Genomic DNA, 24922 nt, shown 5'->3' with positions numbered 1-24922 from the left:
AAAATGACACTTTATAACAGATGCACTTGTTTTCACATGTGCCAATAATGGCAGACAAAAAGAGGTAGGGTTTAAATACCTGCCTAATGACTGAGGAATAATATGGTAGCTTGGACCTATTTACCAGGTGATGCTGTAGATCTGATGGTGATAGTAAGGAGGCTAGGAGGATGTAATGTTACAAATGGTCATCCCAATCAATTGACGTTGGTTAGCAGTTACTTAGTAATGCGTCCTATATACAAAACCTAAAAACTGCCTTCATAGAGGACAGCAGGAGAATCTAGGCTGAGTAGAGTACAGAAGATTGACTTTTCAGTTACCTATATATGACGCATAGTGCTTGTGTGAGTGACTTTTCCGTCATCTCACAGAGCTATCATTCCAAGTAACCTAGTTTCTTGGTACGCTAATACTGTGATCACTGAGCTGTTGGGACACTACTTAGAAAGTAAGGAAATTTTGGAAATTATAAGAATAGGGGCTCCTGGGTGGCTCAGTTAGTTGAGTGTCCTACTCTTGATTTCAGCTCAGGTGACAATCCCAGGATCTTGGGATCAAGCCCTGTGTTGGGCTCCATGCTGAGGATGGAGCCTGCTTGGGATTCATTCTCTCTGTCTCTCTCTCTCTGTCTCTCTGTCTCTGTGTCTCTCTCTCTCCCTCTCCTTACCTTCTACCCCTCCTCCCTTGAGCCCTCTCTCTCTTAAAAAAAAATACAAGAATAAACATTTATGGCAGAAGGCAAGACATACACTTCTGAGTAATTATGGCAAGATCTCACTCTGGAAGAAAGAATACAAGCTAGTATAAAAGAACCTGAAATGCACACATCTGGATTCACAGAGTTGGTGGGGTTGCATTTGTAGCTCCACATGGCAGCCATTTGAGATCTATTTCTTTGAAATTAAAGTTGGCTGAAGGAATTTGTATTCACCGTGTGTGTCCTTGTAGTTGACCCTGCATAGCATCCAGGCTGTGTATCCCTTGGAGAAGCAACTAGTGATCTATAGGAAAGGAATGTCAAACTTTATCTTTGGAATTCAATCCAGATGAGTTTATTGGGTGATTTTCAACTTGATTTAAAAGCCCTAGATTCTGTTCTTGTCTTAATGATCTGTTATTGCGCTTTTATTTCCTGATTATTCTTCACCTTTTTGTTTAATGTTTACAGTTTTTTTCTTAGAGTAGGGTCTGTCTGTCCGCTGCAGTGACCACTGCCAGGCCTTGAACATTATAGGCATCCATAAAGTTTGGAGAGAATTACATGGAGTTGAGAATGGATTTAAATGGGAGGTGAGAAAATTTGTCCAAATTAGCGGTTTTAAATGTCTTCATATCATAACATACCTTATTTATCTCCTAGTGGGAGATAAAGCATTCCTAGGCATAGAGGCATATTCAAGGCTCTGAGAGTGTCTGTATTATAGAAACATTTAACCTTATTTAACTTGGTATTCTGCAAATTTACTTGACGAATACATTTTTGTGAAGGGTCTGGACTCTTCAGTAGACAGAAATCACCTCAAATTAATTTAAACTCGACATGGAATTTTCTAGCTTATGTAATGAGTAAGAATTCTTGATGAATTCACAGAATGGAGACGTTGCAGTAACTCAGGGCCTGGGATTTGGGGCTCAGAAATCTCTCTTTTTATCCATTTTTCTTTCTTGCTTTTGTCTGTTTCTTTTGGGTGCCAACCTCATTCTCTCCTAGTATAGACAGTCCTATGACAGACTCTTTCAACACAGAGGGGAATAATCTTAGGTGAAGGGGAAAATGTTGATTTTTGTACATTCAAATATTAATTTCCCAGAAGGGTGGTTCCTGGCTGAGTCACACTTACTTCCATCCTTTGGACCAATCACTGTTATCAGGGGAGTTCACTAAGATTGCCATACGTAGGTCTTTTGTCAATTTGGATGGCCTAGGCAGTGGTTACCCAGAACATTTTTTTTTTAATTTTTAAAAAATGTTTATTTATTTTTGAGAGAGAGAGCGAGAGAGAGACAGAGCATAAAGGGGGGGGGTGGGCAGAGAGAGAGGGAAACACAGAATCCGAACCAGGCTTCAGGCTCTGAGCTGTCAGCACAGAGCCCAAAGTGGGGCTAGAACTCACGAATGGTGAGATCATGACCTAGAACTCACGAATGGTGAGAGCCAAAGTCAGACGCTCAACCGACTGAGCCACCCAGGCCCTCCAGTTTTTCAGAACTCTTAAGAGGGAGTTTGAAAAGCCTATTGGGAAAAGTAGAAATAATAACCACCATTTGTTCATTCAAATATCTCAGGCGGTGAGATATTTATTCAGCTTTTCTCCTCAACACTCTTCAAGCATTAGAGATACAACACTGAAAAAAAAAAGGATGGATATTTCTACCTTCATGTAACTTACATTCTAGTGGGGAGGCAGATAATAAAGATGATAAATAAAACATAATATGTTTGTAATAAGTACAGAGAAAGAAAAAAATAAAGCAGGGACTTTATTTAAAAAATAAAACAGTACTTCCCCCCTTTGTGAGGGGAAGGAGGTTGAAACGTTAATTAACGTGGCCAAGGAAAGACTCATTGATGAAAAGGTGACTTTTAAATAAAGATCCAAAGGAAGTGAGGGACAGAACCATGCAGACACTACATTCAGAAACAACAGCAGGTGTAAAGGCCCTGAGGTTAGAATGTGCTGGCATTTTGAGGGAGGGCATGGAGTCTTGAGTGGTGGGCATGGAGAAGACTGGGAGAGAGCAGGAGGAAATAAGGTCAGCTTGTTGATAGGAACCAGATAATGCTGGGGTTGTGTCTTGTCCTGACAGCGTTGCCTTCCCTCTTAGTGAAATGGGCTTTGAGAAGAGGAATGACATGATCTGACTCCTGATTTGACTACTCTGGCTACTTTGGTGAATAGATTGGGTGCAACTTGCAGAAGCAGATAATCCAGCTAGGATGCCAATGCCATTATCCAGGAGAGAGATAATCATAGCAGATGATCGTGGACAAGAGTAGTGGCAGTGAAGGCAGTGAGAAATGGTCAGATTCTGGATATACTTTGCATGTGGTTCCAATAGGATTTCCTGATAGATTGGGTATGGGGTGTGAAAGGAAGGTATCTAAGTATCTAAGTATTTAAGATGACTACAAGATTTTGGCTTGAACAATGGAAGAATGGTTACCATTAGCCAGATGAGGAAGATTGTAGGAAGAACCAGTTTGAGGAGACTGTTGGGAGGCGGGTAGGGTGGGTGCAGTTTTTGGATAGGTGGAGTTAAAATACCTATTTCAAGTGGGGATGTTACAGGTCTGGAGTTCAGGGAAGAGGTCCTGGCTGAAGATACAAGTGTGTGAGTCATCAACATATAGATGGTATTTAAAGGCATGAGATTTGATGAGCTGTGCCCAGGGAGTATGGGTAGATAGGAAAGAGGCACTTGGGGGCTGAGTTCTGGGGTACCCCAGGCACCATCCATGTTTGTTTTATTTATTAAAAAAAATTTTTTTTGGGGGGGTGTGCCTGGGTGCCTCAGTCGGTTAAGTGTCCAACTTTAGCTCAGGTCATAATCTCACAGTCTGTGAGTTTGAGCCTCGCATCCGGCTCTGTGCTGACAGCTCAGAACCTGGAGCCTGCTTTGGATTCTGTGCCTCCCTCTCTCTCTGCCCCTCCCCTGCTCATGCTCTGTCTCTCTGTCTCAAAAATAAATAAAAACATTAAAAAAAAATTTAAAAACATTTTTTTAATGTCTACTTATTTTTGAGAGAGACAGAGACAGAGACAGAGACAGAGTGTGAGCCGGGGAAGGGCAGAGAGAGGGAGACACAGAATCTGAAGCAGGCTGTAGGCTCTGAGTGGTCAGCACAGAGCCTGACATGGGCATGAACTCACGAACTGCGAGATCATGAACTGAGCCAAAGTTGGACGCTTAACCGACTAAGCCATCCAGGCACCCCTGTTTATTTTAGATTAGCTGTTAGTTTCTCCAAGAACACTAGTGTTTCATAAACGAAGTTTGAGGTGTGCTGATCTAAAGGAACACGGCTTTGCAACTACTTCTCTTTAGAGCATATAGAATATGGTATATTTCCTTTGGCCTTAAAAATATGCTAATTTCCTAATATGGGCATGACAATCTTAGTAAATGTAACATAGTACTAGTAAGACATTTTTTATTTTATTTTATTTTTTTAATTATTTTTTTTAATGTTTATTTTTGAGAGAGAGTGTGAGTGGGGGAGGGGCAGAGAGAAAGGGAGACAGAATCTGGAGCAGACTCCACACTCTGAGCAAGCTGTCAGCACAGAGCCTGACGTGGGGCTTGAACTCACAAACTGCGAGATCATAACCTGAGCCAAAGTTGGACGCTTAACCAATTGAGCCACCCAGGTGCCCAGTAAGACATTTTTTAGAGGTATATAATTAACTGTGGGATATTCTGCATGTGTTGTGAGTCAGTTAGTTGATTAGTGACAGATCCAGACATAGTAGGTTCTAGAGTAAGTCTGTAGAAGCTCTCTAACTTTCCTGGGCATTTGATGGGTTTTGGTCTGATTTTAGTACTACAGAGTTATTCTTTCCAGTCATAATATTTATTACAGCTGAATTATATGCGAGGTAGGTGTCCAATGTAATGGCGGATAAACTGTTATAATCCTCAAGAAACTTGGGGAAAAGATTTAAACTTTAACAAAAGTATGATTCAGAAATGAGTGTTTCAAGAATTCCCAAGAAAGGGGGCTGAGATGGTTTAGTGGCTCATGCTGAGCTCTGAAGAATGTTTAGAAAAGGTAGAAATGTGGAAAGGAAAGTTATTTTATAATGAGTGTGAGAGTCTAACTACATAAAATAGAATGGGATTATGATCAGATTACCTGCCTAACTAGATAGAACAACGAATCTGCTGATGAGAATGGGAAATAAAATCAGATTATTATAGATTTTTGTATCCACTGTTGATAATGGGAACTCTCTGGGAAAAATCTGAGGAAGATTATTCGAGCAGCGATATTTTGTTATGCATTTGTGCCACTTAGCCATACCCTATACTCTACTCTGTGTTATAGAGAACAATTCATTACTGCAACTTTCTTAGGTGAGAATAACAGTTTTGGCAACTTGATGTTTTTAGACCCTTCCCATGGCTGCTTTTTTAATATTTATAGAATTTCAGAGATTTACAATAATAGCCAAAGTATGGAAAGACCCCAAATGTCCATCAATGGATGAATGGATAAAGAAGATATGGTATATATATTTATGATGGGGTATTACTCGGCAATCAAAAAGAATGAAATCTTTCCATTTGCAACTACGTGGATGGAACTAGAGGGTATTATGCTAAGTGAAATTAGTCAGAGAAAGACAAATATCATATGACATCACTCATATGAGGACTTTAAGATATAAAACAGATGAACATAAGGGAAGGGAAACAAAAGTAATACAAAAACAGGGAGGGGGACAAAACATAAGAGATTCTGAAATACAGAGAACAAACACAAGGTACTGGAGGGATTGGGGACGGGATGAGCTAAATGGGTAAGGGGCATTAAGGAATCTACTCCTAAAATCATTGTTGCACTATATGCTAACTAACTTGGATGTAAATTTAAAAATAAATAAATAAAAATACCAAAAAAAAAATCTAAAAGATTTAAAAAATATATATTTAGCAGCGGTGCCTAGGTGGCTCAGTTGGTTAAGCAGCCCACTATTGATCTTGGCTCAGGTCATGATCGCATAGTTCATGAGTTTGAGCCCTGCATCGGGCTCTGCACTGACAGTGTGGAGCTGGCTAGGGATTCTGTCTCTCTGCTCCTCCCCTGCTCACATTCTCTCTCTATCAAAGTAAATAAATAAACATTAAAAAAATATTAACATTTCTTGGAAGATTAATGGTATAAACTTTGGAAAACTCCCTTACTACTTAGAGGCAGTCATGTTCCTAATATCTAAAAATATATATATCTTGGGGCGCCTGGGTGGCTTAGTCGGTTAAGCGTCTGACTTCAGCTCGGGTCATGATCTCACAGTCTGTGAGTTCAAGCCCCGCGTTGGGCTCTGTGCTGACAGCTCAGAGCCTGGAGCCTGCTTCAGATTCTGTGTCTCCCTCTCTCTCTGCCCCTCCCTCTGGCTTTGCTTTGTTTGTTTGTTTCCATAAAATTATTAGCTTTGATGTCCTTGCTTTTGCCTCACAGCTTTCTTCTTATATGAAGTGCCAAACTAAAAAAACAGTTTTATAAAAATACTAACGAGAGTGATGGAGTTGTAGGGATCACTTCTCATGTCACATATTTTACCCAATTAAGAATTTTGTAAATGGGGGTATCTGGCTGGCTCAGTCAGTAGACCATGTGACTCTTGATCTCAGGGTCATGAGTTCAAGTCCCACGTTGGGTCTAGAGCTTACTTGGAAAAAAAAAAAAAGAACTCTGTAAATGGAAATTGTTACTGTAACTTTTTTATGAATGGGGAAAATTGGAGGCATGCCCTCCACTTTAATCCATGGCAAAAAGTACTGAGTTCTTTTTATACTAGTAACTTTTGACCTAAGAGGAGGGACGTTTATGTTGATGATAAGTATATATCAGAAGTCTGTTGTCTTTCATATGGTCCTGCAAAATTCACATCTCATTCTTCCACGATTGTTGAAATGTTTTCCTTGACCTGTGGGAGGTATTTCCCACTCACTGAAGAGTGCTCCATCAGGCCTACTCTAAGTGGGAATTGGGGAGGGCAGGGAAAGGGACGAATAACACCTACAAGATAAGCCTCCCAAGAAAACTACTTTAAGCCTTTACCCCTCTCCTCAAATTCCCACATCCCTTTCTCCCTCTTCCTCATCATTTCACTTCTCAGTTCTCTTCTCCATAGTTCAGGATTCCCTGAGCTCTTTTTGCGGTTGTCCCCTTTGTCTCCTGCAGAAATAATCTGTCTCATTAACATTCCAAAGTGTTAGCACACATGCCATTTAAAAGAAATTCTGTTTTATGTTTTCCTTTACCTGTCTTCCTATTTCTTGCCTTTTCTTGGTAGCAACATTTCTCAAAATCTCTCTACTCCCTTGTCTCCACTTCTTCACTTCTCATTCTTCACTGGGCACCCACTCCCCACCATAGCTGCTCTTGTCAAGATCACCCAGCACCTTCTTCTTGACAAACTCATTGGTCCATTCCTGGTTCTCATCTTATTTGAACTTTCAGCAGCCTTTGCCTCAGCTGATAAGCTTTCTTCATTGAGCCCTTTGTTCACCTGATTGTTGATGAAGTCCTGGTTTTCCTCCAACCTCACTGGCTGCTCTTTGTCAGTGTCCTCTGCCTATGTCTCCTCCCATTTCTATGAAAGATAAAATGGCCCAGGGTTTAGATCTTATCCCTCTTCTTTATCTGTACTCCCATTCAAGGTTGTGTCATCCTGTCTCATGGTCTTAAACTCTTTTTACTTGGTAGTATCTTCTAAATGTATGTCTTTCTACTCCCCTTTTCATTTGGATTTTTAGGAGGCAAATCCTACCTAAAGCATTCCAAACTCTTAATTGTGGCCTTCAAGGCCCTTACCACCTGGCTCTCCCCCTTACCTGTGCAACTTCATTTGCTGCTATTTTCTCTCCTTTGCTGCTTAGGTCCTACCACATTCACCTTCTTACTAAACCTCTCTGCCAAGCTCTTTTCTATCTCAGAGCCTTAGCACTTGCTGTTCTCTTTGCCTAGAATTTTCTTTAGGCAGATCCTGGCATGGCTTGTCGCCTCACTCCAATGTAAAATGTGCTTCTTCAGAGGCTTCCTCTGACCAAGTAGGACCTAAAATAGTACCCTCTTAGCTATTATATTTTTCCTTCTTAGCATTTATCACTACTGTAAATCATATTTTGTCTCTCTCCTGCTGAAATGTGACCCATGACCCAAGGAAGGCATGTAATTCGTTGATCCATCCCTGTATCCCTAGAGTGTAGATCAGTGCCGGCCTCATAGTAGACTCTGAACATATGTTTATTGAGTGAGTGCATAAATAAATGATTTTTTGTATGTAAACATTGTTTTATATGTAAGCCATGTGATTATACCCTCAGTATTTTTGAATTCAAAGTCCAGAGTAATGTTTATTATAATAGAATGGTTAAACATAATAGAAAAATGGCTAGCTAGAGCCTGTTGTGTGGAATTTCCTTGAGTGATATATGGAGGGGCTCTTCTTGTTCCCTTTTCTGGAAATAAGTTGTGTTTTCTTGGCTCTTCCCATGCAGCTGAAGAATAAGTTCATGAAAAAACTTCCACGTGATGCAGAAGCCTCCAACGTGCTTGTTGGGGAGGTTGACTTCTTGGATACTCCTTTCATTGCCTTTGTTCGGCTCCAGCAGGCGGTCATGCTGGGTGCCCTGACTGAGGTCCCTGTGCCCACAAGGTAAGCTACTCCCTGACCTGCTGAGGTCCACAATGTGCTTATAGGGAAATCATGGCTAGATAATCAGTGGAATGAGGATACATCCAGAGCAGGCATATCGGAGAGGTTTAATCTGAAATGATGACTTAGCTCATCTTTCATGCTATCAAATTACTTGGCACTTGTATAGTAGTAATAATAACAATTATAATAACCAACTGGGCCATGTACTAGTTTATTCTTATGGATTAGTCATTTAATTCTCATAATATGTTTAAATTGTAAACTATGGGTATGTGTATTTTACAGATAAAGAAACTGAGTCTGAGAGTTTAAGTAACTTGTCCAGGGTCATACAGATGGTCAGTGATTCAGAGGTCAGAGTTGCTCTCATTTGCTCTATGTTTTATCAGAAAATTGACAATAGGTACATACATATATACATACATGTAAGTATATATGTGTATATATACACACGAATATATAAAAATCATTAAGCTGCACACTTAAATTTGCACACTTTATTGTTATGTGCTATATACATTCTTATCCTAAAAGGAAGCATATTACAGTTAATTATGATCATGTACTCACTACACCACGCAGCACCTCAGAAGTCATCCAGTTTATCTGCCTTGCTGCTGAGCTCGAGAGTTAGAAGGCTGATTTTCGGAGTGCAGTAGGTGAATAGAAGTTAATGCTTCACTTAAACTTGTGCTGAAGAAGAGTTTAACGAGAAGCTTGTAATCTTTGACTTGACACCATAAAACTACCATATGAATAGGAACTTTGTGGGGGGTGCTTTTTGTGGGTACAGGGCAAGGACAGGTGACTTTTCTCTTTTTAGGTTTCCTCAGGTGTGCAGGAAGGGTTGTGAATCCTCAGTGATCTCAGATGGTCTTGGCATGATAAACTGACAGAGACAAGGGGCTCCAGTTTGCTTTGAGCCAAGTTAGGAGGAAAATCAGAACATTTCCTTATGGCCTCCCCATTCATAGATTACAGGCTAGTTTTTCTTTCATACGGGTATTTTCTCCCTATTTTTATATTTCTTAGACACTATAGACCGGAATAATACTGGTCATTAGTAGGCAGTCATTGGACAAATGGCAGAGGGAAGGAGAAGATTGTAGCTTATTCAGTTGATGGGATTATCATGATTTGTGTTTTCTGTAACTTAGTTGTTCACTTGAAAACATTCCAGCAGAGCCTTGCAGTTCTATCTGAGCAATCACCTGGCGAACAGCTAGCTGACTCAGATCAGGGCTGACGTCCAGCTCTTGTGCTCCTATGGTTTTGTTTATGTCTCTGTGGAATGATTTTTACTGGGGCTTGAAAGAAAAAAAACATGCCAAGAAGTGTTAAATTGCTCTTGCATTTTCATTTTTCTTACTTTTCTTCTTTGGAGGCTACAAGTAAAAAATATTGTAGAGGGTTTTTTATTTAACAATAATACAAGTTCATTGAGTAGCAAATCGTGACTATTTGTGTATCCCTCTTATCATCTGCTCCTGTCTGGCATATTCTTTTCTTCTGTACAGGAGAGTGGTACTAGTCTAGAGGTGAAATACAGCATCATTTGAATTAACAAAGGGAGCCCGGCAATTCAAGGGAGTGTAATTCAATAATGTCATAAAACTATTTCAGGGCAATAGTCTGAACAATATATCCAAGCATGTTAACATTTTTCCAGGAAATATTTTTATCCATTTGCTGTCCTCTGAACTGGTGCCTGCTATAATCAGTGCGTAGGGAGTCTCATTAGCCTTTTTGTGTATGAGTAATGTGGGGCCATTTACAATGGCTGCATCCTGTGAAATCCAATCAAGGAAATCCCACAAGGAATGTGGTAGTCGGTTGTGAAGAACTGCCCCGTACTCAACCTTGTGCTTTAACGTGCTGCCTGTTGTACTGCAGGGAGACCCGAAATGTCTGTTGTGGTGTACATTTTGTAATGGTCATTTTTCCTTTAGAACGTTATGCTCTTATGTTTATTATTGCTATTATTGCTATTTATGATAAGTGGTATTAGTGCCATGCATCTTTTAGGAAGTGTGGGTCTCGCAGCTCTGTGACTGTAGTGCCCACAAGATTCAATACCCTCCTATCGGCTTAGCTTTCTGCTTTAGCTTTCTGCTTGCACCAGGGCTACAGCCAACTTAGTGGATGTTCTCTGCTTAGGAGTCCTTCTTGCCATCCATGTGAAAGCAAACGAACCATTCTTTTACTCTTTGCGACTTCGTAGGATGTGCTTATGATTTTCCTAGCATCTTGCATACACTTTGTTTGGTGTCATCTTATATCTGTCCGTACAGGCTGCTGCTCACTCCTATTTATGAGCTATGTAGGGGATAATAACTATTGTTATTCCCACTTGACAGTTGAGAGATGGAGGCAAAGGGAAGATTCACGATCAGTGCTAGAAATAGAACTGCAGATTTCTGACTCTGAAGCCGGGCTTTTAGGGAGAATCTAAGGAGCTATTTAGAATGGATTAGAACAAAATACTTTAGGGTTTTCCCATGAAGAGAAATCAAAACCCCTGATCAGTTTGTTCTTTTCTGATCTTGATTTTCACATTTAAGACAAGTAGTTATTCCATAAGTTCTAGTCCTCTAAAAATTTAGAATGTTTACCCTTTTCATATCACTGTAAGTTAGTATATATTTTATGTGATAAATGATGATTTGCCTTAAAGAGCAGTTTATGCTTAATTATCAAAACGATAGAAAATATCATTAGAGGGATTGGGACAATGGTCTAGCTAGTTCAATTCTGTCTTGCCCAGCACTCTAGTTGCTAGCTGCTATTTATCGTATGTAACGTGGTTGGTTGTGGTGGGTTTATGGTCTTCATGTATCTATTGTGGACGCTACAGTTCAGCCATAATTTCCAAAACTGCTAAATATGAATAATGGCTTATTTGATTCACTGCTGTTTTGAGAGCAGGGAGTAAAGGATTGGTACATGCTGAGTTTATTCTAGAAATAGCTGTGATATATCAGGAAGGACGGGGGGGAGGTGCACATCCTTTCTGCAAAGATTGAGTGGTTTAGGAAGGCTGGCTCTTCTTCTGATATTGTGCTCTGTTTCTGCCTATAATTATTTTGTGAATATGAGTACAGTCCATTGGTTCCGGACAGAGATCATCTGGTACTTATTTTTGTTATGGAGAATGCTAGAGGCGTCCTCCCCAGGCATAATTAGGTATGTGAAAAAGCTCACAAGAGTAGAAGGGCCTCATGAAGATTCTTGAGACAGCTAGCACTAGTAGATTCTAACTATGACTTTATTTCTAGTTATGAGTGAATAAAAAGAACTCAGTAGCATAAATTAATTTCTTTTCCCCAGCTGTCAACATGGGCTGTGCCCTTCGAGCCACACAAATGTGGTGTTTACTCTAATTTGTTAATAGGGAAAAAAAGCTTCTGGTTAAAAATAACATCTGTCCATTGACAAAAAACAGCTTGGGTCATGAAAGGAGTTTTCAGTACATTATAAAAGCTGAGTTTGGCAAGATGTACTTCTGTCATAAAAGTTATAACAGCTTTTGCTTCTTCAAGGGGTTCAAGGGGAAAGAACATGTTTCAGGCAGAGGGAACTTCAACTTGATGAGTTCTTCTGCAATCCTAGTTTTCTCATCTCCTTTTCAGTAATGCAGTCCAAAATCAGGGGCTTCTTCAGGGTTTCCGTCCCTACAGATGAAATTCTTGACCTGAGGTGATGTTTCCTGCTACTTGTAGATGGCCAGATTTCTTCTCTGTATCATTTTGAGAGGTTGAATTTACTGAATGGTTCCTGACTGGAGTAATGGGAAAGTTTAGCTGATATGTAACATTTTATTTCTATTGGGCACTTAATGATTTTCCACTAAAGAACAAATCAATATATATGTGTTAATAAATATTTGTATATTATATGTAATATATATGCATTTTTTTTTAAATTTTTTTTTCAACGTTAATTTATTTTTGGGACAGAGAGAGACAGAGCATGAACGGGGGAGGGGCAGAGAGAGAGGGAGACACAGAATCGGAAACAGGCTCCAGGCTCTGAGCCATCAGCCCAGAGCCTGACGCGGGGCTCGAACTCCCGGACCGCGAGATCATGACCTGGCTGAAGTCGGATGCTTAACCGACTGCGCCACCCAGGCGCCCCTATATGCATTTTTTAATAAAAAATATATTACCACAGAAAGAGAAATCATACCTTTATATCTAAGTTAGTGAAACAATATAATTCTCATATATTGGGTTTATTGCTCTGATGCATGTTATAGTCACTATTGGGCTGCTACTTCCATTCATTATTCGGTATTATTTAACAAAGACTAGAGGAAATATTTACAGAAAATATATTCCCTCATCCCAGAGGGCTTGAGTTAGAGGCTCCATTACTTTCGGCTCTTGGGATGGTTACCCATCTCATCTGCCAAAGTTTATATTTGAGGACTACTAATAAATGAGAGTATTTGTCCCGCTTTCTAGCAAGATAGTGTTTTGTCTTTGTTGCCATATAGTCAGCCTGATAGTTCATGTGTCAGTTGGTAAGTGTGTATTTCCATAATGTGTGTTTGTAAATTATAATCATGATGGAGATGCTACAGCAAGGTAGGAAGAGGTGCAGAGTGGGTCCAGAAAGATCTTAGGTATTATGTCTTACTGAAAAACTAATATTTAGACACATTAAAATAACAAAAAATGGCAAGTAAAGGAAACCATTATTTAAAAATGTGTGAATAAGTAAAGGATCCAGGTATTCGATATTTTCTCTTTCCGCACTGCATTCTCCCCCTTTGCCCAAAACTATGTTCTTATTGTCTTGCCTGACAGCTGGCCATTGCTAGACTTGGCTAATAGGACTGGGCAATGTGACCAGTATTGTAGGTGTTCCTAAATGGGATTTCTGTTTTGCTTAGGTGGTTAAATATTTTTTGCATATGTTGCACTCAAGTCAGTGATCATTCCCTTTAGTATAGTACATTTTACTGTCATTAAGAAGCATTTTATAATACTGTATGTAGGGGTGTATAATTTAGGTCCAACTTCAAAGGAAGAGAAGTTCTAGTATCAACTGAACTTCAATATTAGAATAACTAAATCCAATTTTAATAATCACTTCCTTCATACTTGAACAGACTTTCATGCCTGCTGATTGCTTTTGCTTTTTCATCTACCGTGATAATACTTGAAAGCGAGTGTGCCGCCTCATGCCAGAACTGGTTTCTAAGCAAATAAGTATTGAATGGTTTTATAGCTATTTTGATATGAAGTCTGAGTGTTCAAACTTTCAGATACCTTCTTACATTCTTGATTTCTGTTTTGTTTTGTTTTTTTTTTTCCTTTCCCATTTGGACTGAATTTTATAATGAAAAAAAAATTTATTCAAGGGCTTTTTGGGACAGACCCTAACACTTTGAAGAGTACTTGCTGTCGGCCCATTTTTATTTAAAGTGAGGTATATAGATAAATAAGTATAAAATAAAATTGTATTAAGCAAATACCATCCCATCCCTGGTCCCATAAATTTTTACCTAAGATTTCTTGTCCCCAGCTAAGTATCCACAACATCTTTCCCCAGGACGAGCCGTGAGAGTCATTGTGGGTTAGCTTTTCTCTATTGAATTGTAACCCCATGTATAGGTTGGGCAGGTAATGTTAGGCACATTGTGTGTTGAAAATAACAGGAGGTGAGAAGGCCTATCTACTGTCTCTCATTTACTAGGCACGTCTTTGGCTCATCCACTGACCTCCTTGAGCCTCAGTATCCTCACCATTAAGCGGGAATAGGATACCTCTCCTTATTGCAAAAGGGTATGTGGCGTTTAAATGAGGTGATGAATATGAAATGTTTTTCAAACTTTAAAAAGCTGAGCACATGTGATGTGATTATTTTTATTGCCCTTATTGTCTCCATGTTAGGTAAGACACGATTATAAGCAAGGCGGAGATGTATCCAGTGTTGCCTTTTATATATTTTTTCTTATTCACTTACTTACTGGGTTTCTTCCTCCCTAGTTGAGACATGAACCTAAGTGGGGATAAGCTCATTACTGCAAATTCCAGGACCTACTTACTGTGGAGCAGTGCGTGTACATTATCAAGAAAACAAGTTTGGGAAGGAAAATGAGGACACTCACAAAAGAATTTTAACTGTCCATGAAAGATGCTTTATTTCGAATTTCTCTCATAGTTTTCTTTCTTTACTTTGGCTGTCAGCATGTGGCTTACTTCTAGAGGACTTGGTTTTGCTGACTTCCAGTCACTTCTGAGCAGAAATATTTCTTAAAAGTATGGAGAGGATCATTTGTCACTGTTCATATTGAGTAAGGAAAAGTCAGAGAAATCTGAAGATGTACTAAGTCTTTCTAGTTATTGTGCTTAATGGGTTTTCTCCACAGATTCTCAAAGTCAGTAGAAATGGAGATAGAAGAAAGTTTAGGAAAGAAAGATTGAATGACTCCTAAAGTGAAGTTTTCCTATTCAGTAAATAAACTTCTCAGGGTTTCCATGTTAAATTCTTCTTTGCCTCCAAAGAAACAACAATTTGTATTTCATGATAGTGTGAAAGAGTATCTTTCATATTACCATGAATATTACCTTTGTCTTAAAGATGAATTCTAGATCTCAGCTTTTTACGAATAGGATAAACGTGTCTCAGTGTTATGTACATTGACTTTGATGAAATGTGTTTTATAGCCTTTGCTTCTTTCCTCTTCCATTAGGTTCTTGTTCATTCTCTTAGGTCCTAAGGGGAAAGCCAAGTCCTACCATGAGATCGGCAGAGCCATTGCCACCCTGATGTCTGACGAGGTAGGGGATCTGGAACATGGTGATTTGTGAATGTCCCGCTTGTATAGTTTTCATGCTATGAATTGGCTGTCACAATTTACTCAAGTCAGAGTATGTGGTCACCAGTCCTCTTTATGGCATAAGGTACAGTCATTCATGGCAGATGCGCTGGTCTCGACACAGTTTTCAAAAAATAAATTTTATGTTGGAATAAAACATAATTTCCTTTCTTTTTCTAAGCATTTGCAATTCTTTTTTAAAAAAAATTTTTTTTTCAACGTTTATTTATTTTTGGGACAGAGAGAGACAGAGCATGAACGGGGGAGGGGCAGAGAGAGAGGGAGACACAGAATCGGAAACAGGCTCCAGGCTCTGAGCCATCAGCCCAGAGCCTGATGCGGGGCTCGAACTCACGGACCGCGAGATCGTGACCTGGCTGAAGTCGGACGCTTAACCGACTGCGCCACCCAGGCGCCCCAGCATTTGCAATTCTTAAAAGAGATATATGTTAAATATTCTTTAAAAAGTTCAAATCACTGTACTAACTTAAACTTTACCTCTTAAAATGTTTAATATATTCATCCTGGGAGTTCAAGTGTCCTTATACCATATTGTTTCAGAAATAATGGGTTCTATAAAGTAATGCATAATAAAATGGATCATGCATTTTTTCCTTAGGTATCAGAAAGTACCTGTTTTTATGGTCTTCTTATCTTGTGGGAAGGAATTACACACTTACTAAAATGCATTAGCAACTGTTACTGCAGAGTTTCTAGTGCTTTGGAATTATAACCTTACTCTCATAACAGCTTGAATGTTGTTCACACATTTTAGATATGATGAAACCCTAAACTAGTCTCATAGTAGGAGAACTACAATTAGGATATGGGATCACTGATTTTCCTTCTGTGTCTTTCTAGCTTACTATTTTCCCAAATGTTTCACTTTTGCTTTATTACTTAATTTGTTAGCTTCTCCATGTGTTAAGTGAAGAATAGGGCATTTAGTTATGGAAGCTTTATTTGGTGATTACTCAGATGGTTACTTAATGTGGGACTGAGAGCATTTTTGATGTATAGCTATGCTGGCTTTTCCCCCTTGAGGCAACTAAGCATCTCAGGAGGCTCTTTTATTTATTTTCATGTGTTTACATTTTCTTTAAAAAAGAATCCTTCCTCCTAAAATGCAGTAATTAGAACTGCCTTAGGCTCTAAATGACAGAAAAATCTGATTTATAGTGGCTTAAATTATTTGGGGCTTATTTGGAGGTAGGCAGTTGCTAGAGTCGGTTTAACTTAACTGTTTCATGATCAATCAAGAGCCAAGGTTCTGGCTTTGTGAGCTTGAGAGGGCCGCTGCAGTCAGCTCCAGCCATCTCTTCTGTATTCAAGTTTGAGGAGGGGGAGGTTGAATACAGAAGGGGCGTGGAGCGGGGAGTGTTGGGAGACGGAGGGTGGGAATGTTAGCCGTATCAGTCTAACAGGTATTCTAAAGGTTTCTCAGACAGCTTCTTTCTTTCATCTCATTGGTCAAAACTGTCAATTCTTATCTGCAGGGGAGGCTGGAAAAGTGACCCTCTCTAGCGGCTAGAGCACCACAGATGAGATGCTGGCATTTGTAATGCCCTAATCTCAACCTCACACTCCCCCAGACCATTACATGTAATTTGTTTCATAGCTTTTAAAAATTCTTGTTGAGGAGAAGAGATTTACTAGCAATCTTTAAGAACAGGTAAGGATGTTGAACAGGAGCCATCTTCTGTCCTGGAGACTAAAGAATTTGACTGATGAGGTATGAAAGGCTTATGCATAAAGGACTTTCAGATGGTCACCTAGGTTAGAAGAACGGAATGATTGGCAAAGAGGATTATGTAAATTCTGGAGCTCCTTCTTGGATATCTGTATAAAAGACATGAAGCATTTGCTGCCTTGGCTGGTTTAGTTATTGCCTTGCTAAAAGGGTAGACAGATGATCACCTGCTTAAAGCCCTTTGCTTTATGTGTTACCAGCATAACTTAGATTTTTCTTTTTTTAATAGCTAACATTATTTGTGTTCGAGAGCTGCAATGTTTGGGACTTAACCCGATCTTAATCCTCAGCTTGAACTTTTCCTTTTTGAATTACCAGCAATGGTTTGTCCCAGTCATTTTTATTTCAGAGAATGATTCTTTTGTATATTTCTCCAAACCATTTGCATCTGGCTTCCACAGCAACTGTATCAGCAATGGTACATGCCAGTGGGAGATGAAAGACAGGGTTGTTTTACAGTATTGATTAAAAAGACATATAAAAGAAACACAGCTGTTTTCTCATGCCTCCACTTATATTCTCTGGGTTCAAAATCAGAATCCCAAAATACTTTGGGACAAGCTGATAGGAAATATGAGAATATGATTATATTAAACATATATGAAATAAATGTTAAAGTGGATTATAGATTGCCTTTCTGAGGCTCAACATGCTGTGAGGTATGTAGAGAGTTCTCTTGTTGGATCAGCACATCTCTTATTATTCTTTAGGTGTTCCATGACATTGCTTATAAAGCTAAAGACAGGCAGGACCTGATTGCTGGTATCGACGAGTTCCTCGATGAAGTCATTGTTCTTCCACCTGGGGAATGGGACCCAGCAATCAGGATAGAGCCTCCTAAGAGCCTTCCATCATCTGACAAAAGGTAAATTATGGGGCAATTGGGAGTTTTCATCCTTGAGAAGGAGGTTGTGCTCACAGAAGGAAATGGGGTCAGGTGACTGTCCTAATATTGTGTTTTTAGGTTCACATTTAACTTGATGTATTATCTCAAATGAATTACATATGTACTTTGGTTTGACATTTCGTCGATGCTGTAAAATGAGTGTTATATCTTGTTATCTTCTTCAGTGATTGCAAATTAGAGACCTCAGATTATGATATTGGAATACATCATAGAGATTTTTGGAGGATGTGTTGGGGACTTCCTGTACATGTAGAAGGCTGGTTTACTCAAAACGAGTCCCTATAGATTTAAGAGGTTAAAAAACCGGGTGAGACCATTTGGAGAAGCCGTTTTCTGGAAATCTATTGTTTTCCTGGTGAAACGGTTTCTGTCTTATACAGTATGCAACTTATTTAGCTTTTGATTCATCAGTCATTTGTCCTCCCTCTAAATACAACACTTTAAGAGTTGTCCGTTAGGGTGGTGGGAGGAAATGATCTTTCCTCCAAAGGGTTTTCAGTCCATCTCTTCGTTAGTCTTGTGCATGGCACAGCTAAGAAGCAGATGAGTAAAAGAAACTGATATTCTCTTGGGCTCTGTTGTCTTGCTTAGAAAGAATATGTACTCAGGTGGAGAGAATGTTCAGATGAATGGAGACACACCTCACGACGGAGGCCACGGAGGAGGAGGAGGAGGACATGCGGATTGTGAAGAATTGCAGCGAACTGGACGGTAACTGATGGATTATTTGGCCATTCACGATGAGAATCTCCTTATTTTATTATTTTAAATATTTATTTTGAGAGAGAGAGAGGACATGCTTGCCTGTGCACACGAGCAGGGGAGGGGCAGAGAGGGAGGGAGAGAGAGAATCCCAAACAGGCTCTGCACTGTCATCACAGAGCTCTACGTGGGGCTGGGTCTCATGACCACGAGATCACGACCTGAGCGGAAATCAAGAGTCAGCTGCTCAACCAACTGAGCCACCCAGGCACCCAGATGAGGATCTCTTTAGATCTTAATTTCCCTTCATCTCCCTATCAGCATTTTACTCACTGATTTGTATACTTGTGCAGCCAACAGATACTTACATTGATTAATCACAGGCACTGGGGATGCAACAGTGAATTAAACAAAAACCCTTTGTCCTTTTGGGTTTTCCTTTGTAGTAGTGGGAGACAAGCAATGAGAAAATTAAGAAATGTGGTGATGGTTTAATGGGGGAAAACGAAAACAGAAATAGGGGGTTTTGTGATAGGGGAAAGACATTCCAATATAAAGAGTGAACTCAGAGAAGGCCTTACAGAAAAGTCCCGCAGGAAAGCCCATGAGAAAAGTCCTGCAGGAGCTAGAGATAGACCAGCAGAAGTGAGGTGGGGGGAGGGGACAGCAGAGGGCCTGGTGTGTGCTGGGTTGGCATCCAGGCCATGAAGTGAGGGAGGAGGTGTTGGAGAGAAAGCCAGCGGGGTCTTCAGGTGGGTGTGAACCCGTGGCAGGAAGGTGGAGTCATGTGTTGTCTTCCCCATTTGGCTTTTGTGCGTCCCTCCCTTCTCTGTACATTTATTCATAAGTGGGCAACATGGTACAGAAATGAGGAACTCACAGGTCATGGTCTCCTTAGCCTGCCGTTGGGGATTCAGGATTCCCAGACTGCTTTTGTAAATCTCTTTTTATGATAATTCCTCCTTTTCTTTCCACTATTAGGTTCTCCATTTTGTTTTGTATTAAATAAAATTTTAAGTAGGATACTGATTTTATGAAGATAGGACTTTTTTTTTTAATGTTTATTTTTTTGAGAGAGAGAGAGAGAAGAGAGAGTATGCGAGCAGGGGGAAGGGCAGAGAGACAGTGGGGAGGAGGACAGAGGACCACAAGCAGGCTCTGCGCTGACAGCACAGAGCCCGATATGGGGCTTGAACTCACAAATTGTGAGATCATGACCTGAGCCAAAGTCGAACACTTAAGCCACCCAGGAACCCGAAGATAGGACCTTTTAAGAACATTAAAGGTTTTTTTGAAAGCACGAAAGTATGTCTTTTTAAGATGTAATTGAATCTGAATAAAATGATTTCATTCTTCTGATGACCACTTGGGTTTCTCCCTGAAATTAAGGGGACATTTTTTTCCCTCCCCGTTTTTTCTGAAAGAATAGAGAACATAAAACCTCCTCTCCCCCTATTTTTTCTGAACAGTTCTTTACAAAGTACTTTTATTAGGAATATTCTTTTCCTTCTCTGTAGATATGAGTTCTGGAATTCAGCTCTTTTACTTAATCAGACTGGAATTCAATTCTTGGATAGCTCACTTTTTCCCCAATGTACTGTCTGCAGCCTGCCCAGCACCACGCACAGCCCTACGCAGACCACGAAAACTGAAGTGGGGCACAGGATGCAGCGAGGGCCAGCAAGCCCACACACAGACAGACAGTCCCGATAAAGTGTGATATCCCCATGGTGGAAATCTGAACTCTCTGAGGGAGGGCCCCACAGGGAGAAGGAAGGGTGTGCGTGGGGAAGGCTGAGACGTGAGGTTTGGTTGGGAGGGTAGTTTGACAGATGCATAACTAAGGCAGCTGACCTGCGAATGTGCGTAATGGGGCTACGCTTACAGTGCTTTTCCACCGTATACCTGCGTGGCTTTCCTCCTTCGTGCCTTCGGGACCTTATCCCAAAGTCACCGGTTCGGGAGGCCTGTTCTGGCCACTCTAGTAGTTCAGCCATTGCTTCTCTAGCATTTCATAACCTTCTTCCCCACTTAATTTTTTCCCTTGATGTTTAGCACCATCCATTTTGCTTACATTGTCTGTCCCCCATATCGGAAGGAAAATCCCCGAGGGCAGGCGTCTTTGCCTGTATTGTTCACTGTTGTGTCTCCAGCACCTGCAGAAGTGCTGGGCATATCACAGGTGCGCAGTAAACACTTGTGGAATGATGAATGGGGCTGGAAAGGAAACAACGCAAGATTATTAAAGGACTTCTATGCTCTGCTCATGGGTGTGATGTTTTTCTACAATGAGTGAGAAATTTTAATCCATCTACGCCATTCACTCTCATCTAAAAGCCAACTGTTCTTTAGGGAATGCAACACCTAATTTAGGGACCAAAACAGAGACAGATAGAAGAAAATTTATTCTTCTACAGTTTTCCCATTTTCCCTTAAGTGGTTAAATAGAGCTTGTTGATTCAAAAACTTTGACTGCAAATTCTTTGTGGTTGAATGAGTTACCCTTGGTTAATTTGATGACAAATTTATTTTACCTTGTCACATGTTTGCTTTCTCCCTACCCAGGTTCTGTGGTGGACTCATTAAGGACATAAAGAGGAAAGCACCATTTTTTGCCAGTGATTTTTATGATGCTTTAAATATTCAGGCTCTTTCAGCAATTCTCTTCATTTATCTGGCAACTGTAACTAATGCTATCACTTTTGGAGGACTGCTTGGGGATGCCACTGACAACATGCAGGTGGGTCTGGTTTGGGGGAGACACAAATAGTACAGCCCAGATTGCCTTCCTCACCCCTACAGCTCAGCTAGAAGCAGATGGCCTTTCAGTTACTCAGCGTGATTTTCTTTCTTTTGCTGGATGCTGCATTTTACTTTGCTTCTGGCCTGCTGCTATATTTCCAGCATTTTAGTAATTACAAAAATAGCTCGATGAAATCTGGCTTGAGTCACAAGTGGGGAAAAGAAGGGAAGGAAATGAGGATATACAATTCCATTTGGGCAAAAGCATATCAGCTGCTTTAATTTTGTGCAGGGCACGGGGTTTAGATCTTCTACTACCTTGAATGTATGGGCCATATTCTGTTAAGCTTGATGATAACACTTTTTCTGGGAATGCATGATTACCTTCATTTTACACAAGAGCAAACAGTCATCAAAAAATTGAGGGATTTGCTTGAGGTTGGATTTGCATGTCTATCAGTAGGATTCAGCTTTAAGGGAATACAAGTAAAGAGTTGTTTCTCCTGTTCTTGAACCTGCCTGATCATTAAGCTGTAAAGACCCTGGCTTGACTTATTTTGTACAAACCATAGTCTGTTACTCTGCAGGTGCCGTTTGCCATCCTTTTGTATCAGTAACAGCTGACGTTTTAGTGGTACGAAAGATATTTTGGATGCCCTCTATCATTCAGAAAAATATGTACAAAGCTAAGAAAAAATAAGCATTGCGCTAGATGCTGAATACAGAGTAGTGAGTGAAGCCAGTATTCTTAGGAAAAGAACTAGATTCATTCCCTTTTCAAACTCTGTCCCTTCTACTTTAGTGCTTATTACTGATTAACCTATGTGACATTCATAAGTGCTGCCAGCCACCTTCTTAAAAAAAAAAACAAAACAAAAAACAAACCCAGCTGTTTCAAAAGATTGCTTTCTTCCACTTTTGTTTTCTTCTCTGTGCACATTCATGCTTTAGATTCTGCCTAAACACAAAAATGAAATGGAGATGATATATGACATCTATGTTGACCCAAGTAAAAAGGGAGAAATTGCTTCAAATAATTGTATGTAGTCTGTTAAGAGCACTTTTATCTTTTAGCCCTTATCTATTATTGCATAGCATATTAATCCAAAACTTAGAGGCTTGAAACAACCATTTCATTCTTCCCTTTCATGGTTTTGGTGGTTGACGGGCTTATCTGGAGTGGTTCTCTCTTTGGGCCTCACATGTTTGTAGCGAGGTAACAGCTGAGGTTGGAGTCCCCTGAAGGCTTCTTAAATGTTTATTTATATTTTTGAAAGAGACAGTGGAGAGGGAAGGCAGAGAGAGAGGGACAGAGGATGCGAAGCAGGCTCTGTGCTGACAGTAGCTTCAGCACAGAGCCTGATGCGGGGCTCAAACTCACAAACCGCAAGATTATGACCTGAGCTGAAGTCAGATGCTCAACTGACTGGGCCACCCAGGTGCCCCTGAAGGCTTCTTTATTCACATGTCTCCTGCCTAGATTGGGATGTCTGGAACATTTGGGGACTGAGGACTCTGAACATGACTTTTCCACTTGGCTAGCTTGGCTTTCTTACAGACGGGGACCATGATGACCTTTAAGAGCTCATGCCCTAATCAGAAGGGGGCAGGCACCGCTCAGCTTCGCTTATTCCTATATGAATATGCTCTCTGTATTACTTCATTTTCTGATTTTCAGAAAGAGGCCGAAAACTCAAATTCTTATGTGAAATCTAGTGATTCTTAAATATTTGCAACGAATTAACTTTTAAAAACTAACATTGTGCTGGCCAGAAAGCACACAAGTATATGTTCCCAGCGAGAGACCTGCCATGTGGGGAAGAGAAACCAAGAGTGGTAGGACACAGAGATGAAGTATGTGAATAGGGTGTTCTTCCCTCTTTTCCTCGTTCATAAGGTAGGAATGAACGAAATAAACTGCAACAGTGATGTCAATAACAGGATTTTTATAAATCTGATCTGTATCCAAATAGGGCAGTTATTTTTCGTCCAGATGAGAGCATAGTGATAACTAAATCAGATCATTCAACAAAACCAGTGGAAAAGAAAGCACTGAGGAAGCACCGTGAGGCCAGCACAAAGAACATAATACAGGCAGTCACGTTAGGAAAATAAAGCTGTGATTTGGGGACAGTGGCAAGAAAACCTCCTTCTGTTGTTCAGAATATACAGAGACTTTCTTGTGCAGATCATTTTTTAACACATAGTTTTCCATGGATTCTTTTCCTTGAAGTGGAGAAATTACAACACGTCCTATGTGTTAGTTTATTGCCTTTTTAAACTGAATTGAACCCCTTTTCAACCTCATAAGACTTAGCTTTAAATTAAAAAAAAATTTGTTTTACATTTATTCATTTCTGAAAGACAGAAAAAGAGTGTGAGCAGGGAAGGGGCAGAGAGAGAGAGGGAGACACAGAATCTGAATCAGGCTCCAGGCTATGAGCTGCCAGCAGAGAGCCCAACGAAGGGCTTGAACTCACAAGCCATGAGATCATGACCTGAGCTGAAGTTGGATGCTTAACCGACTGAGCCACGTAGGCACCCCAAGACTTAGCTGTAAAACGCAACATCTGAGATGAGGAAGAAGTCTGTTGAGGTCTATTGCTGATCCCTCAACAATAGGTGCGTTAATTTCCATATGTGCAAGTTTTGGGGAAAGTAAAGGATTCTGTTGTGTGACACGTGTACTTATCATGGGTATTTGTTCTGTGATCATTGTCATGGGAAAGGCCTTCATGGTGGAGTAAGCAGTGTTCAGGATCCTGCAGACTTTAGGAGAAACAGAAAGGCTTTCAGCACATCGGGATGTTAGGTTGTCCACAAAAATGACCATTTGCTGGACGTCACTCCTAGGAGTTGACTTAATTCAAAGTACAAAATTCAAACTTAGGAGGACATTTGCTAGACATATTCTGCTTATTACAGATTTTGTAATCTCTTATTGATAATGTCATTGAAGCTGTGAACTCGATGTTTTAAAAGTCTTTGGAAATATTAAAGGGTATATTTTTCTGTCCCTTCTGAAATCTCTTTCCTTGAAGAAATGTATTGGCAAAGAACTGCAATTTTGTACTCGTAGAAGTCAGAGTGGGTGGCAGAAACACTGAAAAAGAATAGAAAATGAATGATTGTTAATATATATTTGTTGAACTGAATAGTCTATTTTCTATTTCTTTTGGGCGAACTAATGCTATATAGTGAATGGATGCATAGATCTAAGTACTGGATTTATAGCTATAAAACCACCTGTCTGACTAGTGTGCACACACACACACACACACATACACACACAACTCAATAGTTTTATATTAATTATAGTATTTACAGTTTTATAGTAATTTTACATATCCTAGTATTTTAATAGGAAACATTTTACCTGTAGTCATTGTACTAGGTTTTCTTATGATGATAGATGACTTAGGTTGATATTTCTGTTGGTTTTATCTATTTTAAGGACGAGGGAGTAAGGTGATTTAATATGTTGAAAAGTATCTCAATACTGAAAGGACCTGTACTTGAACATACAGAAGTTTTGATGCTCTGAAGTAGAAATCTTGACTTGGCATCAGGACAACAAAATATTTTGTGGATTTGGTGCTAAGTCC

General features: G+C 39.9%; 1 protein-coding gene across 6 annotated transcripts in view; it reads left to right on the top strand.

The window, feature by feature from the left end:
- Window positions 1-24922, top strand: part of SLC4A4 (solute carrier family 4 member 4) — a 348226-nt gene that overhangs the window by 225291 nt on the left and 98013 nt on the right. For all 6 annotated transcript variants that reach the window (XM_043572514.1, XM_043572513.1, XM_043572509.1 and 3 more), the window contains 5 exons: window positions 8230-8387; window positions 15091-15178; window positions 17677-17831; window positions 18465-18584; window positions 21141-21315. In XM_043572514.1, coding sequence (XP_043428449.1) covers window positions 8230-8387; window positions 15091-15178; window positions 17677-17831; window positions 18465-18584; window positions 21141-21315 — 696 coding nt within the window. The remainder of the gene's footprint in view (window positions 1-8229; window positions 8388-15090; window positions 15179-17676; window positions 17832-18464; window positions 18585-21140; window positions 21316-24922) is intronic.

The sequence above is a fragment of the Prionailurus bengalensis genome, chromosome B1, assembly GCF_016509475.1.
Source record: "Prionailurus bengalensis isolate Pbe53 chromosome B1, Fcat_Pben_1.1_paternal_pri, whole genome shotgun sequence".
NCBI classification, from domain to species: domain Eukaryota; kingdom Metazoa; phylum Chordata; class Mammalia; order Carnivora; family Felidae; genus Prionailurus; species Prionailurus bengalensis.
This window is presented reverse-complemented; position numbering and strand designations above follow the sequence as displayed.